Genomic DNA, 16,749 nt, shown 5'->3' on the forward strand with positions numbered 1-16,749 from the left:
TATACAGCCTCATGATCAAATTCAGAACATTTTCACTACTCCAAAAAAGAAATAAAAATAAGAAAGAAAACCCTAATCCTTCCATACTCCTTATTCCCCCATATTATTGACCCACAGTGTTGGGGTGGTAACATTTGTTACTGCTGATGAAAGAGGACTAAAATATTACTGTTAACTACAGTCCATAGTTTGTGATAGATACATGTTTCCCCATAGAAGCCTCTATTAACTCCTTATAATAGTGTCATACATCTGCTCTAGTTTGTGAAAGAACTTTTTAATACTTGTTCAGTTAATCACGGACCTTGTCCACCACAAGTTTCATTGTGTTTTACGTGCCCATTTTTAGCCTCCAACTTTCCTTCTAGGGACATACATGACTCTAAACTTCTCCTTTCCACCACACACACACCATTCAGTATTGTTAATTATTCTCACAATAACGGGCTACCATCACCTCTTGTCCATTTCCAAGTGTTTAGGTTCACCCTAAACACTGTGCACATATTAAGCAACTGCTGAGGGGTGGAATTTTTGTCTGATTCGTTTAGTGTTGTGTCCCCATCAACTAGAAAAGACCTGTCACGTAGTAGATCCTCAATATTTGTCAAATGAATGAATGCTCACAGATGACAAGTCAACCCAAGAAAAGCCAGGATTCTCAGGGATCCTGCTCAGCTTAGAAACTAAACAAGTACACTTCAAAAGAAAATGACACATAATCAGGTGTTGAAATCAATACAGCACCGAACCCCACCCAACTGGGAACCCATGGAGGCAGGCCCACAGTGTCTATATCCCCAGAGCCTTGCATGATGCCTGGGAGAAGGAAGAGACTCTTGAGTGCCCATCAGGCCCCAAGACCACACTTTTACAGAGGAGAAGGGGAGATCCTGCAATGATGGCAAAGACGAAAATCAGAGCCAGGCAGGAACCAGGATCATGTTTGGACACTTACCCCATACCCTGTTTGAAAGCTTCAATCAACTCGTTCTTTTTATCCTGATCTTCTACCCAGTACACACTTGGAATTACAAACTCTGATATCACACGGCATTCTGGACAAGACCTGAAATAAGAATCAAGTTAGGGAGGGAGCAATGATATTACAAATCCTGTGCGCAATCCACCACAAAACCCCCTGCTCAAGTGCATGACTACTACAGGTACTGTCTTAACCCAGAATTAAAAAAAGCACAATGAAGCACGCGGGAAGTGACAGAACCTTATTTACTGTTAAAAACAAACCTTTTGGGTGTATCGGTGGTTCAGTGGTTAGAATGCCTGCCTTTCAGGCGGGAGACCCGGGTTCAATTCCTGGACCATGCACCAAAACAAACAAACCTTTTCCAACAATAAAAAGACAAAAACCCTAGTTTTAAAATGAGCAATGATTTAAATAGGCATTTCTCCAAAATGGCCAATAAGAACATAAAAGATGCTCGACATCAATAGCCATCAGAGAAAAGCAAAGCAAAACCACAATGAGATATCACACCATATGGACTCAGATGGCTAAAATCAGAAATACAAAGAACAAGTGTTCTTATACGTTACTGGTGGGACTGTAAAACTGTGCAGCCACTTTGGTACTTCCTCAAAATTCACCATAGGACCCAGCAACTCCATTCCTAGGTATATAACCAAGAGATGTGAAACCTATGTCCCAACAAAAACTTGTCCTCAAATGTTCAAATGTTCATAGCAGTTTTCATGATAGCTAAAAAGTGGAAATAACCCAAATGTCCACCAACTGGTGAATGTGGTATTATCCATACAATGGAACTGTTACTCAGCGACAGACAGGAATGAAGTTCTGCTCCATGCCACCTCCTGGATGGACCCTGAAGGCATTATGCTAAGTTAAAGAAGCTAGACACAAAAGACCACATATTGTATGGCTCCATTTATATGAAATGTTCAGAATAGGGAAACCCACAGAGACAGAATATGTATCAGTGGTTGGCAGGGGCTGGAAGGAGAAGAAATGGACAATGACTACAAATGAAAGTTTCTTTTTGGGATGATAGAAATGTTCTAAAATTAAATTGTGGTGATGGCTGTACAACTCCAAATATACTAAAAAAGCAACTCAATGATGCAATTTTATCTTGACAAATCTGTTATTTTACCATATAAATGTGTGACTTTAGGCAAATTCCTTAACCTCACCATGCCTCAGTTTCCTCCTCTGTAAAATGAAGATTAAGATCACAGGGTCTCTGTGAGAATGATGAGTTGTGTGTAAAGAGTTTATAATCGGATACAGAGATGTAGTAAGGGCTCATAATAGTTAGCTCTTTCCCTGTCCCACTGTAGAATTTAAGATTTCTGTATTGGCGATATCAGGCATCATGCTGTATGTTTTACATGCATTATTCCAGTAATCTTCAAATAACCTTATTTTACAGATGAAAAAAATGAAGCTGGAAAAGTTTAATAAGCAATCTGCCTAAGGTCATACCAAAAGTTGTTAGCACTGGATTCAAAGTCAGGTCTGAAAGATGAGAAACATGCCAGTGACACCTTTTCACATAGTTTATCTCTGCTGAGTTTCCCCTTCAACACCTCATAGGTTTGGTAGGAGTTGTCATCCATATTTCATAGGACAAGGCACTTGGACCCTGGAAGGCTAAATGATTTGCTCAAGTTCATACAGCCAGTAATATGGAGGAGCCAGGACTCAACCACTTGTCTTGCACAAAAACACCTGTGGATGGTAGTAAGTCCCAAATCAAACTTTCTCTGCAATTTCTAGAGCCACACCCCCTGGCTATACTTACTTAATGATTGGGTTCTCAAACTGCTTGGCACACCTCCACTGTCGGATGCAGGACAAGCAATACGTGTGATTGCAGTTGGAGAGAATCCCAAATCTTCTCTCTGAAGCAGATGCCTTCTCGAGGATCACTTCCATGCAGATACTGCACACTTTGTCCTGACTCGCCTGGAAGGCAAAGGCCTTCTCCATCTCATGTTCAAATGTCGACATGCAGATCTGTAGCACAGATGGGGGGGGGAGGGAAAACCCACTGAGGTTGGAGCCGAGAAGCACTGAGTGCCTTGAGAGCTCCTGCCAGCCACACTGCCACCACCCAAGATCAGGACTCATGATGTGAAGAGCTTGCTCAGGGCAGAAAAAGGATTTCCAACTCTCACCTGGTGCGCTGGTCTGAATCTACTGTGTACCCCAGAAAAGCCAAGTTCTTTAATCCTCATTCAATATTGCTTTTTATTGTTTCCATGGAGATGTAACTCCACCCATTCGAGGTGGAGTTGCTTACTGGAATCCTTTAAGAGGGAAACATTTTGAAAAAGCCTCAGAACTAACAGAGCCCACACAGCTAGAGATCTTTGGAGATGAAGAAGAAAAATGCCCCCGAGGGAGCTTCATGAAACAAGAAGCTGGGAGAGAAAGCTAGCAGACGTCACTATGTGCCTTTCCAGCTAAAAGAGAGACCCTGAATGTCATTAGTCTTCTTGAGTCAAGGTATATATTTTTTTGGATACCTTAGTTTGGACATTTTTATAGGCTTGCCTTAATGTGGACATTTTCAAGGGCTTAAACTGTAAACTTGCAACTTAATAAATTTCCCCTTTTTAAAAGCTGTTCCATTTCTGGTATACTGCATTCCAGTCCCTTATAAACTAAAACACCTGGTTACCACCCTTATTTTCCTAGCATGATGTGATCACTTCCATTTTAGGTCCAAGACCATGGAGGTCCAAAAAGTTAGGGGACTGCTGCAGGATCACAGAATTAGTAGGACTGGGACCCTGGTCTCTTGGTGCCTTTGGGCAGTGCCCTTCCCCACAGTGAGCAAATATCAGAATGACAAACTGCCTGTAACTAGAAACATGAGGCTGGCAGTTCAGGGAAACAGAACCACTTCTCCTTATGAAAACTGATCTAATGTATTTATCCATTGAATATGCACACCCTGAGTGTCCCTCTGTGCTGGCTGCACTGTATATTAGGCACTAGTACAAAGAGTAGGAGACCCAGGTCCTGCCTTGGGAGCTCACCAGTGTACAAAGATGTGAGACAATTAACAGCCCCAACACAAAGATCTCAACATACCTTGACAAAGAGGAAAGCTCTGGTGCTATATTCACCTGAAAAGGCACTAAGAAGACAGTGGAAAGTGACACACTCAACCTCTACACACCAGGCCCCACCTGGCTCCGGGCTCTGCCATGCATACTCAGCACATTTTAACTCTCAATTACTTAGGAACACATTATCCACTAAAATATACACTGAGCAACCCTCCCAGAAGGAAGACCCTCCCTAACTTAGGCCCCAACACTATTTGATCCCTCATTAAAATTGAGCCCTAAATTGAATAACATCTGCTCTTTCTAGTGACAAGCTGCCTTCTCTCTTATCTACCTTCATACCCCTGCACTTAATATAGAGCCAAACGTGAAGCAGAGCTTCAAGCAACACTCAGTGAATGAACGATCCCAGGGGTCCCTTCCAATACCTGACTCCTCAAATTCTCCAGAACTTAGCCACAATGATACATGTGTATATGAAGGAGATACAGAGAAAGAATGAGTGAGAGTGAGAGTGAGTGAGTGAGTGAGTGTGTGTGAGAGAGAGAGAGAGAGAGAGAGAGAGAGAGAGAGATACAATGTTCCTGAGCTAGATTTGTTCTCTGAATTTTGCATTATTTTGTTTCTAATGCCTCTTCCTTTTTCTTTATTCTAAATAACCAAAAACTGCAAAGTGACAAAAAGAAAAATTTGAAAGAACATCACACACACGGTGCAAATACGCTAGGTACTAAATGTAGGCATTATTGGCAGAAAGCTACCTCCGGATATACCCACAATTCTGTCTTAGTGCATTTCAAATTTCTTAAAAAGAATTTGTGCATCTTTACCTTCTCATGAGCTTTTCTTTGTTCTGGGTCGAAGGGGTGCAGGACCTGCAGTCTACAGATCTCACACACATCACCATGCAGGTAGACACAAGCATCTCCAAAATGGCACTCCCCAGCAGCTGCGTAGGGGCAGAGCTGCTGCTCACTGCTGTAGGAGCTGCTGGCTTCTAAATCATCAAGACCACTCCTGATTGCTTCTAGGTAGGAATGCGGCTTCATCTCAGGGCTATTCTGGAGGTCCGTGCAGCCTCCTGGATTACTCACCACACAGGGTCGAGTCTTCTCTTCAGCCATGCCACAGAGATCTTAATACAAAATATATACAATGAATGAAAATGAAAACTGGTCTAAGTTTTCTGGTAACCCACTAGCCAAAATCTAAGAAAGAAGATTACTGATAAATTTATATGAAAGAATATCAAAGTTACTGTTTAAAAATGCAAACATGGAGCTCTCAACACATGGACCAGTTAATACTAAAAAGCTTAAAACACAAACACACTCACACAAGAGGAATACTGATTACAAAGAAGAGGAGGAAGAGAATGAACTTCTGAATGTAAATTGTGTGCTGGGCCTTGGGCTAGGCACTTAATGTGCAAGATCTCACGTAACCCTTCCAGTAATCCTGTAAGGATGAAATTTTATTCCCATTTTATGAGTAAACTGAAGTTAAGAAAGGCAAATGCTGTGTCCAAACTTATACAGCCAGGAAGTGGGAGATGGGAACCCAAATCTGCCTGGTTCCAAGGCCTGCATTCTCTTCTTTGGTCCCATCCCTCTAAGTCCTGTGGAAGGGAATTGAGAATGAGGTCAATAGAATTCAGTGGTCTCCTTTAAACCAGTACAGTTACTTCTCATTTTAAATTGAACTACAGGAAGTCTTTGGATCCTGAAGCCAGTGTTAAATGGCAACCCCTTTCTTACATCAGTAGCTGCTGCCTTCCCCAGTACATACTTTCAAGCCTCTTTAGAGGTAACATACTCAAGTGGATTGATTATTTGTTTGCTTAGAATGGCATCTGCCTATTTTTTGCTGCACAACTCTAAGAACTAAAATCCCTTCAACTAGGGAGAACATGCATAGTACGTACGTAGTATACACACAATGGACTACTGAGGGGCCATAAGAAGGAATGAAGTTGTGAGGCATGCAACTAGATGAATGAATCTTAAAAGCTTTATGTTGAATGAAATGTTAGCAACAAAAAGACAAATATTATCATGCCTCAATCGTATGGACTAACTATAATATAAAAATTCAGTGAACTAAAGTCGAGACCATGGGTTATCAGGCTGGGGCTTATCTTAAGGGTCCTACATCGTAAGCTCTTACAGCACTCACACAGATTCAGGAATTCTTACTGTTAATTCTAAACTCTGAAGCTGTTTGTATATAATATGGTCTTTCCCAGAAACGTCAGGTATTTATCCGACACCTGAAACTCAGAGAGTTAGATCTCTGAAGCTATGAAAGTCAGCAGTACCCCATACAGGAACTGTTTAAAAGCTGAAAAAGTGAGCAGACATCAAGTAGAGATATGAATGAAGCTGATCTGGATAGGACTAAGGTATATCAGAAAGACTGGGTGAATGTCTTTCTGATATAAAATATGGACTGGACGATATGGTCCATATTTTAAAACTTCAACTTCTGTGTGAGACTAAAGGGAAAGATATTTATTTGGTACAAAATTATATTTTGGGTTGTGCATTCCCTAATTTAACATGTACGATCAGTTTAGTTGAGCATCATAAGTACATGGAATCTTGAATAGGGCATGAAATTCTGTTGGTTTGCCCAGGTTAGTGTCATCCCTTGATAAATACTAGAGTGATCTGGACAGTGAATAATGAAGTATTTGCAAAGTCCCCTTGGGGGAATGGGGAGAAAGGAGAAAATAGTCAACGTCGCCACTTGGAGAATTTCTGATATTCACAAGCAGTGGGGACAACCAAATCAATAGGCTGAGCCCTTGATCTTGGGGTATGTCCCTATGAAACTTATTCCTGCAAAAGACAGGCTAGACCTATTTAAAATTAGGTCCAAGAGTCACTCCCAGAGAAACTCTTTTGCTGCTCAGTTGTGGCCTTTCTCTCTAAGCCAATACAGCATGTGAATTCTGCCCTCCCCACCTACGTGGGATATGACCCCCTGGGATGTAAATCTCCCTGGCAATGTGGAACAGAAATCCCAGGATGAGATGGGACCCAGCATCAAGGGATTGAGAAAACCTTCTTGACCTAAAGGGGTAAGAGAGAAAAGAGAAAAATAAAGTGACAGTGGCTAAGGATTTCAAACAGCGCTGAGAGGTCATCCTGGAGATTATTCTTTTGCATTATATGGATATCCCCTTTTTAGTTTATGGTATAATTAAGTGGCTACAGGGAAGTACCTGAAACTGTACAGCTGTGTTCCAGTAGCCTTGTTTCTTGAAGATGACTGTATAATGATATAGCTTTTACAATGTGACTGTATGATTTTGAAAACCTTGTGTCTAGGGTATGGACAGATGAGTAAAAAATATGGATAAAAACTAAATAATAGGGGGAACAAAGGTCAAAATAAATTGGGTAGATGGAAACACTAGTGATCAATGAGAGGGAGGGGTAAGGGATATGGTATGTATGAGTTTTTTCTCTTTTCTTCTTTATTCCTTTTTCTAGAGTGAGGCAAATGTTCAAAAAAATGATCATGGTATGAATGAATACACAACTGTGTGATGATACTGTGAGCTGCTGATTGTACACCATGTATGGAATGTTTGTATGTTAAGTTTTATCATTAAAAATATTTTAAAAAAAAAGAAAAGAAAGAAAACCCTTCAACTGGTGAGGACTGGTCAATAAAAACAGCTTTTATGTTTGCATAGCCTTTCCCCTCCAAATCTTATGGTAGAGGCCACTTCCCAAATCCCTACATACTATTCTACCCAAAAGTACAATCTGAAAAAGCAAACAATGGCTCAGCATAAGAACTAAAAGACTCTGAGTTGACCTAAAATTCAAACAGTGAAATATGCCCTTTAATCAAACATTTAGCTTTGAAATGAGTAGCTTGGTACCTCTCACCTACTGGGCAGATATCCAATGCAGACAACAATTACACACTGATAAAAAGATCACTTTCGACGTTTGCCAGGACAAGCATAGGGCTAAGCCTAGCTGCACGAGGCTGAATGCATCACCCAAAAGCTGTGTGATCAAGTGATGCATTCTCAGAACAGTTCTGATATCTCCACATTTAGACAAGTTGAAGAGGTATTATATTAGGAGCCCTCTTGATAAGAGGTCAGAGGGAGTATCGAGAACAAGCAAGTGGGCAGGGGGGAGTCTGCTTTTCAAAAAAAGAGGCAATGAAAGGATTCTGCTCACTCACTTCGGTCTCTAAGTACCAATGTTTTCTTTTCACGTTTCCGAGATTCATGTAAGTTAGTTTTCATGATAGATGAAGTGAGGTCGGAAGGAGGGTGAGGGCTATGGAAACCCGGGGAGGGCAAGCTGTGGGGTATGGTGCCCACAGCACCACCAGCTGCAGTAGAGGGCCTCGTGTGATCATATCTAAACAAAACAGAGCAAATGCATTAATGGACACACTACCCACACAAGCCTCCTCCACTCCCCAGATAGGGAACATCCCTCTTTCTATTCCAGGCATTGAGGCAGACAATGAGACAAGTTTTCCCAATACTTTAATCTAAAAAAAAGGTTTACCTATTAGTAAGAACTGCCTTACAGAAGCTGTGAGACACCCTGACCCAGACCTCCCTAATAGAGCCTGAAAGTTCCAAAATGATGCTGAACTGAGATTCCTGATACCCAATCCAGTATTCTTCCGGGAAGGGGTCCCTAAAATGTTAACGGTGGCAAAACAGTTCTGAAACTGGCCTGTATTGACTGTCACTCTGGGGAACTCACTGGCAGGGATAAGGCAAGGAAGACCAGCTTCCATCATCCCCCACATAGCCCAGAGTGAGAGGGTGGGGAAAAGCAGAGAAGCTCTTCATTACAAAAGCACAGGAACAGGATTTTGTAATTTTTATCCCGTCTAGAAGTTATAAAACCTTGCCTAAAGATGTCAATGAAGAAAAAGCAGAATCCATATACACCTAAGTATTCACCACAGGAATATCGTAGCAAAAAAACTGGAAGCCATTTAAATATCTAACAGAGAAATAGTTCATAAAACTTTGCTACGTGAACATTATGAAACATAAAAATCACAGGAGACAAAATTAGTTTCCTACAGCATAGGAAAAAGCTTATGACAGGTTAAGTGGTGAAAAAGCAAGAAACAAAATCTTATATATACTGCAAGTGCCACTTTATAATTACATATTCATAAAAATAAAGCCCAAAAAGTGATCATGAAAAGTTACAATTTTTGTTTAGGGCTTTGAAACTAAGGTTTTAAAGCTTGTTACCATACTCTTTGTAATGTTGTCATGTTATTTTTAAATTAAAATCTCCCTCCATTAGGACCCATGCTGATACTGTGTCAGGTGGGGACAGTTGCGGGATTCTTGCCTGCAACGAGTTCCATAGGCACAATAACCCTTCTGATAGTATTTGCAGATGGTGGATGGCCTGCTGTTTGCCAAGTCATGTGAGAACAGGCACTGGTTTCCTTCTCGACACACACCATGCATAAAATACCTGAAAAGACAAGCACACACAAAAACTTTTAGAAAAACACTTTGCTTTATAAACTCCTCATTTTCTTGAACCTAGTATACAAATATTTATTAAGGACACATTATGTGAGAAGGCTCTATCAGGCACTGAATTATACACATTTCCTTGATTCTAAAATAGAATGATTTTAGATACACTATTAACTGATTCATTGACAGCTTTTCTGGAAGAAAAAGAAATGATCCCATTTGCTCCTATTTAAGATATATGCTCCTGATTTTAGATATGTTAAATATTATATTCTGAACCTTATAATTGAGAAGATACTCTATGAAAAACTGCACTCTCTGTTCTCATGGAACTTAAAGGGTATGGCTGTAATGGAATCAGAGTGACCTGGACTCAAGACCCAATCATAACACCAGTGAGCATGTCACATAACAAGCCTCTCTAGAACTCATCTAAAAACTGAAGATTACACTACCTGCTTCCAGGATTGTGGTGAGGAATAAATAAGACACCATAGCATCAAAACATATATATGTAAGAAACTTCCACTGAGATGTCCACTTTCGGCCCTGAAGGAATAAACTTGTTCAGAGTAACAGGGAGACGTTCTAATTCTGTCCAGCCAGAGTACAGACCTCACTGAATATTCAGAGCAAACAGTAAAGAGATCCCAGAAAGGACAAGACTTAGTACTAAGGCTAAACCAGTTCTAGAGTGAGTAATGAGTAATTTAGACCTGTCCTAATAAAACTTAAAAACAAGCTTCGAAAGGACTGAACTGAACTGACCAGCAGTGAGTTAAAACAAATTTCAGTATCCTTTACAGGAAGACAATAAAATCCAAATTTTATTGTCACCACTCACAATGTTTGGCATGTAATAAAAAATTATTAGACATGACAAAAAGCAGAAAAAGCGACTCATTACCAGGAGAAATGTTAATCTCAGAAAAGACGGAGATGATGCAATTAGTTGACAAGGATTTAACAACAGTTATTATAAATCTGCTCAATATGCTCAAGGATTTAAAAGGAAACATGAACATAACATAGAAAGAAATGGAAGATACAAAAATAAATCAAATGGAACTTCTAGAAATGAAAAATGCAATTCCTGAAATGAAAAATACACTGGATGAGCTTTACAGTCAATTAGACACCATAAAAGAAAAGATCAGACAAACTTAAAGATATAGCAGTAGAAAATATTCAGAGAAGCACAAAGACTGAAACTGAAAGACAAGAAAGATTCTTGCTTCTAGCTATAAGGGAATAGCTGGTATGAAATGTGTCGTCCCACAAAACAAAATACACAAAACCACTTTCAGACAATGGACAAAAGGTAGCACAAGACTGATACTTGACAGAAGGGAAACAAGTTGAGTGGAGTCCCATGTTCAGCCTAGTTGTCTACCTGGAGGCATATTCTGGACTATGGTGCAGGGAGGAGAATCACAGGCAAAGCACAGTGGCCTTGCTGAGGTGGAGACACAAAATGGCATTTAGGTAGGCTGAGTGGGGGGGCTCTCTAAAGAGCCTGGAAAAAGAACCACACATACATGATTACTTTTTTTTTCAATAGTCTATAAAATCTATTTTATTGTCTTTATTTTGAAAAATCACCAGTTACGCTGTTCTAAGCAAAACTGTCACATAATCTATGTGACATAATCTATTACTGACAGTAATTATCTAATGGATTTTTAAATAATATGAAATTGCATTAACAGTGTGCACATTTTAAAAACATGAACACCAAAAATTTAAATTAAAGCAGGCATAAAGATCAAAATCCTTAAATCATATATTTCAAGTCTCAAAAATAATTTTCTTCAAAAACCCTTAAATTCATGTATTAAAATTAAACAGAGCAGGACGTCAGTCTTCTGAGTGGGTTCTTCGTACCCTACGCAATGAGTGAGCGAATTCAAAATGGGTGATGTTGAGAAACGCAAGAAGAGTTTTGTTCAGAAGTATGCCCGATGCCACGCCATGGAAAAGGAAGGCAAGCACAAGACTGGGCCAAATTTGTATGGTCTCTGTGGGCAGAAGACAGGTCAGATCCCTGGATTCTCTTACACAGACATCAACAGGTACAAAGGCATCATTTGGGAAGAGGAGACAGTGTTGGAGTATTTGGAGAATCCCAAAAAGTACATCCTCTGGAACAAAAATTATCTTTGCTGATAGGACAAGTCTCCTTAAAATTTAGGCCTAAGAGTCACCCCCAAGAGAGCCTCTTTTGTTGCTCAGATGTGGCCTCTCTCTCCAGCCAATATGATGAGCATTCTCACCACCCTCCCCCTCTCTGCGTGGGACATGACTCCCAGGGGTGTGGACCTTCCTGGCAACGTGGGACAAAGATCCTGGAATGAGCTGAGACTCAGCATCAAAGGACGGAGAAAAACCCTAGAATGAGCTGAGAATTAACATCAAGAGACTGAGAGAACCTTCTCAACCAAAAGGGGGAAGAGTAATATGAGGCAAAGTGTCAATGGCTGAGAGATTCCAAACAGAGTCAAGAGGTTATCCTGGAGGTTATTCTTACGCATTAAGTAGATATCACCTTGTTGTTCAAGATGTAGTGGAGAGGCTGGAGGGAATTGCCTGAAAATGTAGTGTTGTGTTCCAGTAGCCATGTTTCCTGATGATGATTGAACAATGATACAGCTTTCACAATGAGACTCTGTGAATGTGAAAACCTTATGTCTGATGCTCCTTTTAGCTACTATATCAACAGAAGAGTAGAACATATGGAATAAAAATAACAGGGAGAATAGATGTTAAAATAAATTCAGTTTGAAATAGTGGTAGGTGAAGGCGAGGGGTAAGGGGTATGGTACGTATAGTTGTTTTGTTTTTTTTTTCTCTCTATTATCATGTTATTTCTTTTTCTGTTGTCTTTGTATTTCTTTTTCTAAATCGATGCAAATGTACTAAGAAATGATGAATATGCAACTATGTGATGATATTAAGAATTACTGACTGTATATGTAGAATGGAATGATTTCTAAATGTTTTGTTTATTTTTTTTTAATTAATAAAAAAAAAATTATCTTTGCTGGCATTAAGAAGGCAGAAAGGGGGCCATGGTGGCTCAGCAGGCAAGAATGCTCGCCTGCCATGCCAGAGGACCCAGGTTCATTTCCCGGTACCTGCCCATGTAAAAAAAAAAATTAAAAAAATAAAAATAAGAAGGCAAAAAGGGCAGACTTGACAGCTTATCTCAAAAAAGCTACTAAGGAGTAATACTTGGCCACTGCATTATTTATTATAAAGCAGATGTCTCGTGACTTTTGTACATGGATTATATTTAAATTGATCTCATATACCAGAATTCAGATCATGAATGGTTGGTAGCATATTTCTGTATACTATCAAGAAAGTCCCGAGTTAAATAAGATTAGCTTATAGGTAAATGAAGAGATCAAGCTTTTAAAATTTTGTTAGTCATAAAATTTTGTTAGTAATTCTGGTTCAGCAAGTGCTATCACTATTTTCCCTTTCTAAATATGTAATTGGATTTGAGGCTAGTTTGAATCAGTAATGTTCAACTTTTCACAGAGATGGTGAATACCAACTTATAATCTATAGACCGGTTTTATATTTAGATATACATACATAACTGGTTTTATGAATATATTTGAATCTAGGGAAATCACTTCACTGTTCAGAATAGAGCAAGACTCTCCTGGGTTTCAACTGGTGTTATTAGCCTGTTTAAAGGCAGGTGCTGAAAATAAGGTAGTTATGTCTGCTTTATCTTTTTGGTTTTAACTGTGTAAATCTAATTAAGCCCCCCTGAATTTTACCATCTGAAATGCTGCCTTTTAATTAGCAAAAGGCATTTTGGTGTGATTTACGTATAATACCCAATAAAGAATGCTGAACCTTTCTCACACTTTATAGATAATCTATAAAGTTAAACGTTTTCAAAAGTCAGTGTGGCAAGTTAAATTTTGCTTTTTCTTTACTATTTTAAGTCGACTAAGTTATAATTCAAGTTGTCTTTAAACTGCTATTCAAAAAATAAGCACACATAATACATAAAATTGTAAAAAAATGAAAAAATGGGAAAAAAAAGATAAACAAAATTAAATAGGGGGCAGTGCAGCGGTGGCTCAGTGGCAAGAATTCTCGCCTCCCAAGCTGAAGACCCGGGTTCGATTCTTGGTACCTGCCCATGCCAAAAACAGAAAAATAAAATAAATAAATAGGAAATATAACCGGGTAATAGCAAATATTTATCAAAATTATCTAAATGAAACTGAAATTTAAAATTTAATTTTTTAATATGTAAGGAATTCTTACTAAATATTTTAATAATAGGAAAACAATATAAAAAATTGGTATCCCATTTCACACGTTAAGTCCAGACCTATGTATATAGGAAATGTACACTGTTTAATATTGCTAAATGTTCCTCAGTGGCCATGTTGCAAATGTGTAATTCTTGAGTACCTCCAGAACCATGAATCTGAATTCTGAGAGAAGCAAGAAAACACTCAGAACCACTAGGAGAACCGCTACTTGCCGAGTCAGATATCTTTTCTCCTACAAAAGCACACCAGTCCTTCCAATCCTCACACCATTTATTTTATTTTATTTTTATTGAGAAAACATGATTGGCTTGAAAAAGATGCCAAGCTAATTCAATAGGGAAAGAACAGTCTTTTCAACAAATGATGCTGGACCACATATGTATCAAATATTATGTCTGCTGATATGACACAATATGAAGTACACAACATACCCCACGATGATGTAGTCCAGCTAAAAACATTTAACTTGAATCTAATAAAATCCATTAATAAATAATAAAATAATAAAAAATAATTTAAATAATAAAATTTCAATTTATATGAAATACAGTAGATTGGGAAAAAACTAAAAGCATGAGGAATCAACTAGATATACAACAGAGGCAGTATGTAAGACCACTGGCCTCATCTCCTTAACAATTCAGTGTTACAAAAAAAAAGGGGAGCTGAGTTAGGAAAAGCTTGGCAGTTTCTCAAAAAACGAGCAAACAATTCCAGACCTAGGTATCCACCTAGGATAACTGAAAACACATATGTATACAGAGACTTGTACACAAATGTGTACTGTGTTCACAGCAGCACTGTTCATAATAGCCAAAAAAGTAGAAACCTCCCAAATGTCCATCAACTGTGAATGGATAAAATTTAATATATCCATAGAATCATATATTATTTGGTAATATAAAAGAATAAAGTCCTGTTAAATGCTATGACATGGATAAATCTCAAAAACATTATTCTAAGTGAAAGAAGATAGACACAAAAAACAGATATTGTATAATTCCATTTACATGAAATGTCCATAAAATGAAAATCTATAGAAACAGAAAGCAGCTTAATAGATGCCCAGGGCTGGGGAGGAAGGTATGTGTTGACTGCAAATGGGCACAAATGAAATCTTAAGGGTGACAGAAATGTTCTAAAATTTTATTGTAAATTTTACTAATTTTTCTTTTGCTAAAAATCTTTGAATTGTTCACTTAAAATGACAGAATTTCTCAGTATGTAAATAAAGCTGGTTAAAAAAGAAAAGAAAGAAGGGGACTGTACTAGATTAGTAAACAGAACAAAAGAGATATAATAATCAGATTAAAAACATCCTGGATTAAATTCTGGTTTGGGCAATCTGGTTGTAAAAAGTGTTTTGAGGACAGTGGGGAAGTCCAAGCAGAGACTAGGTATTCAATGAAATGAAAACAGATTCTAAAACAGCGTATACTGTATGATTTCATTTTTGTAAAAATTCATAAACACACATACATATATGTACATACATATTTTAAAAACCTGGTAAGTATATAATGGTGTATTCAGAATGGCAACTCTTGAAGACAAGGTATATGATATTTTACTTTCTTATTTTTACTGAACTTCACTTTCCAACATTTCTACCATGAACATAAACAGCTTTTGAAATAAAAGGTGTCATAGCTCAAAAAAAATTACAAAGATTACCCAATACTGGCAAGGGTCTGGCTACAAAAAAAAAAAAAAAAAAATTGTATGCAAAATGCCTAACACGGTACCTATTCCACTGTAGGGTGCCCCAAAAGTTCAGTTCTTATTAAAAGTAGTAAGACTCACTGACAATTAAACTGGCAATTCTTACAAGAATGATGTTCGCTTTATTAAGATGTATGCAAAATATGGGGAAGCAGAAAGTAGAGGCATATACCATTGGCTGAGGGCAGGTATGGGAGGGCCACAGGGAAGGTGATACCCAAGCAGAGCATGGAAGCACAAGGAGGTGTGCAAAGTAAAAAGGGCCAGGTGGGAGGAGAATGTGTCAGAAAGGACACACCAAGTAAAAAGGCACAGAAGTGTGTTACACAGTGAAGGGTGTGTGAGCAGGTCTGCTGAGGGCTATATTACTCTAATTGTGCTCCAAGAAACCCTGGTGTCAGTTGACATATTGGTGCATGTCTCAAAACCTAGGGGTACAGGGCTGACAGTCACATAAGCTGAGGAAAAACACAGCATCTAGTCCTTTATAAGAGATTTACAATAGGCACTGGGCAGAGAAAAGGTTCTGGGAGTCTTGAAGTGAAGAAAAATGTTTATTTTTATTAAACATGCCCTTTCCCAGGCCTTTTTCCAAAGGGTCACTTGAGCTGCAAGGTAGAAGACAAAACTGTAGGCAAGGAGACAGATCATTAGAAATTGCACAGTGTACACACTAGGAGGGTCTTGATAAAACTGTCAGTTCATTAATGGCTAAGGAATTCTGGCTACAAAACTTTCTTTGTCACAGGGCTTGTGCCAGTTTGAAGGCATTATATAAAATCCCCTACATAAAAAAATACAAAAAAAAAAAAACAGGCTTTTTTTTGGATCAGACAGCATAAAATACTTGAAAAGATTTGGACCCTAAAAAAAAAAAAAGAGGGGGCACATAGGACCTGGAGATACACAATCAACTCAAGCTTTTGATTAACAAACCCCAGGAATGGGGCTCCTGCTCTGAAAAGGATTTCTGTTTGTTTCTACCACTTAAAACTGCTCCCAGGTTCCAACTGCCCCAGGCAAGGGCGGAAATAAGCTTGTCTGAGAGACAAAGAGGCTGGTCAGGTGTAATTCCCTGGAGGCTGTGCCTTCCCCAGGAGAGGGGTGGGGCCTAGCTCAGGTGGAATTCCTCCCTCAAGGAATTCAGACCCCAGGGACTGGAAAACTGAAGCT

The 16,749-nt window shown here is 38.8% G+C and overlaps 1 protein-coding gene across 1 annotated transcript in view; it reads right to left on the reverse strand.

Moving 5' to 3' along the window:
* MKRN2 (makorin ring finger protein 2) overlaps positions 1 to 16,749 on the reverse strand; it is a 54,333-nt gene that overhangs the window by 12,199 nt on the left and 25,385 nt on the right. The window contains exons 2-6 of the mRNA XM_077116502.1: positions 9,417 to 9,545; positions 8,269 to 8,450; positions 4,890 to 5,194; positions 2,784 to 2,998; positions 959 to 1,069 (exon numbers count right to left, since the gene is read on the reverse strand). Of these exons, the coding sequence (XP_076972617.1) occupies positions 959 to 1,069; positions 2,784 to 2,998; positions 4,890 to 5,194; positions 8,269 to 8,450; positions 9,417 to 9,545 (942 nt within the window). The remainder of the gene's footprint in view (positions 1 to 958; positions 1,070 to 2,783; positions 2,999 to 4,889; positions 5,195 to 8,268; positions 8,451 to 9,416; positions 9,546 to 16,749) is intronic.

Source organism: Tamandua tetradactyla, chromosome 9, assembly GCF_023851605.1.
Source record: "Tamandua tetradactyla isolate mTamTet1 chromosome 9, mTamTet1.pri, whole genome shotgun sequence".
Lineage (NCBI taxonomy): Eukaryota > Metazoa > Chordata > Mammalia > Pilosa > Myrmecophagidae > Tamandua > Tamandua tetradactyla.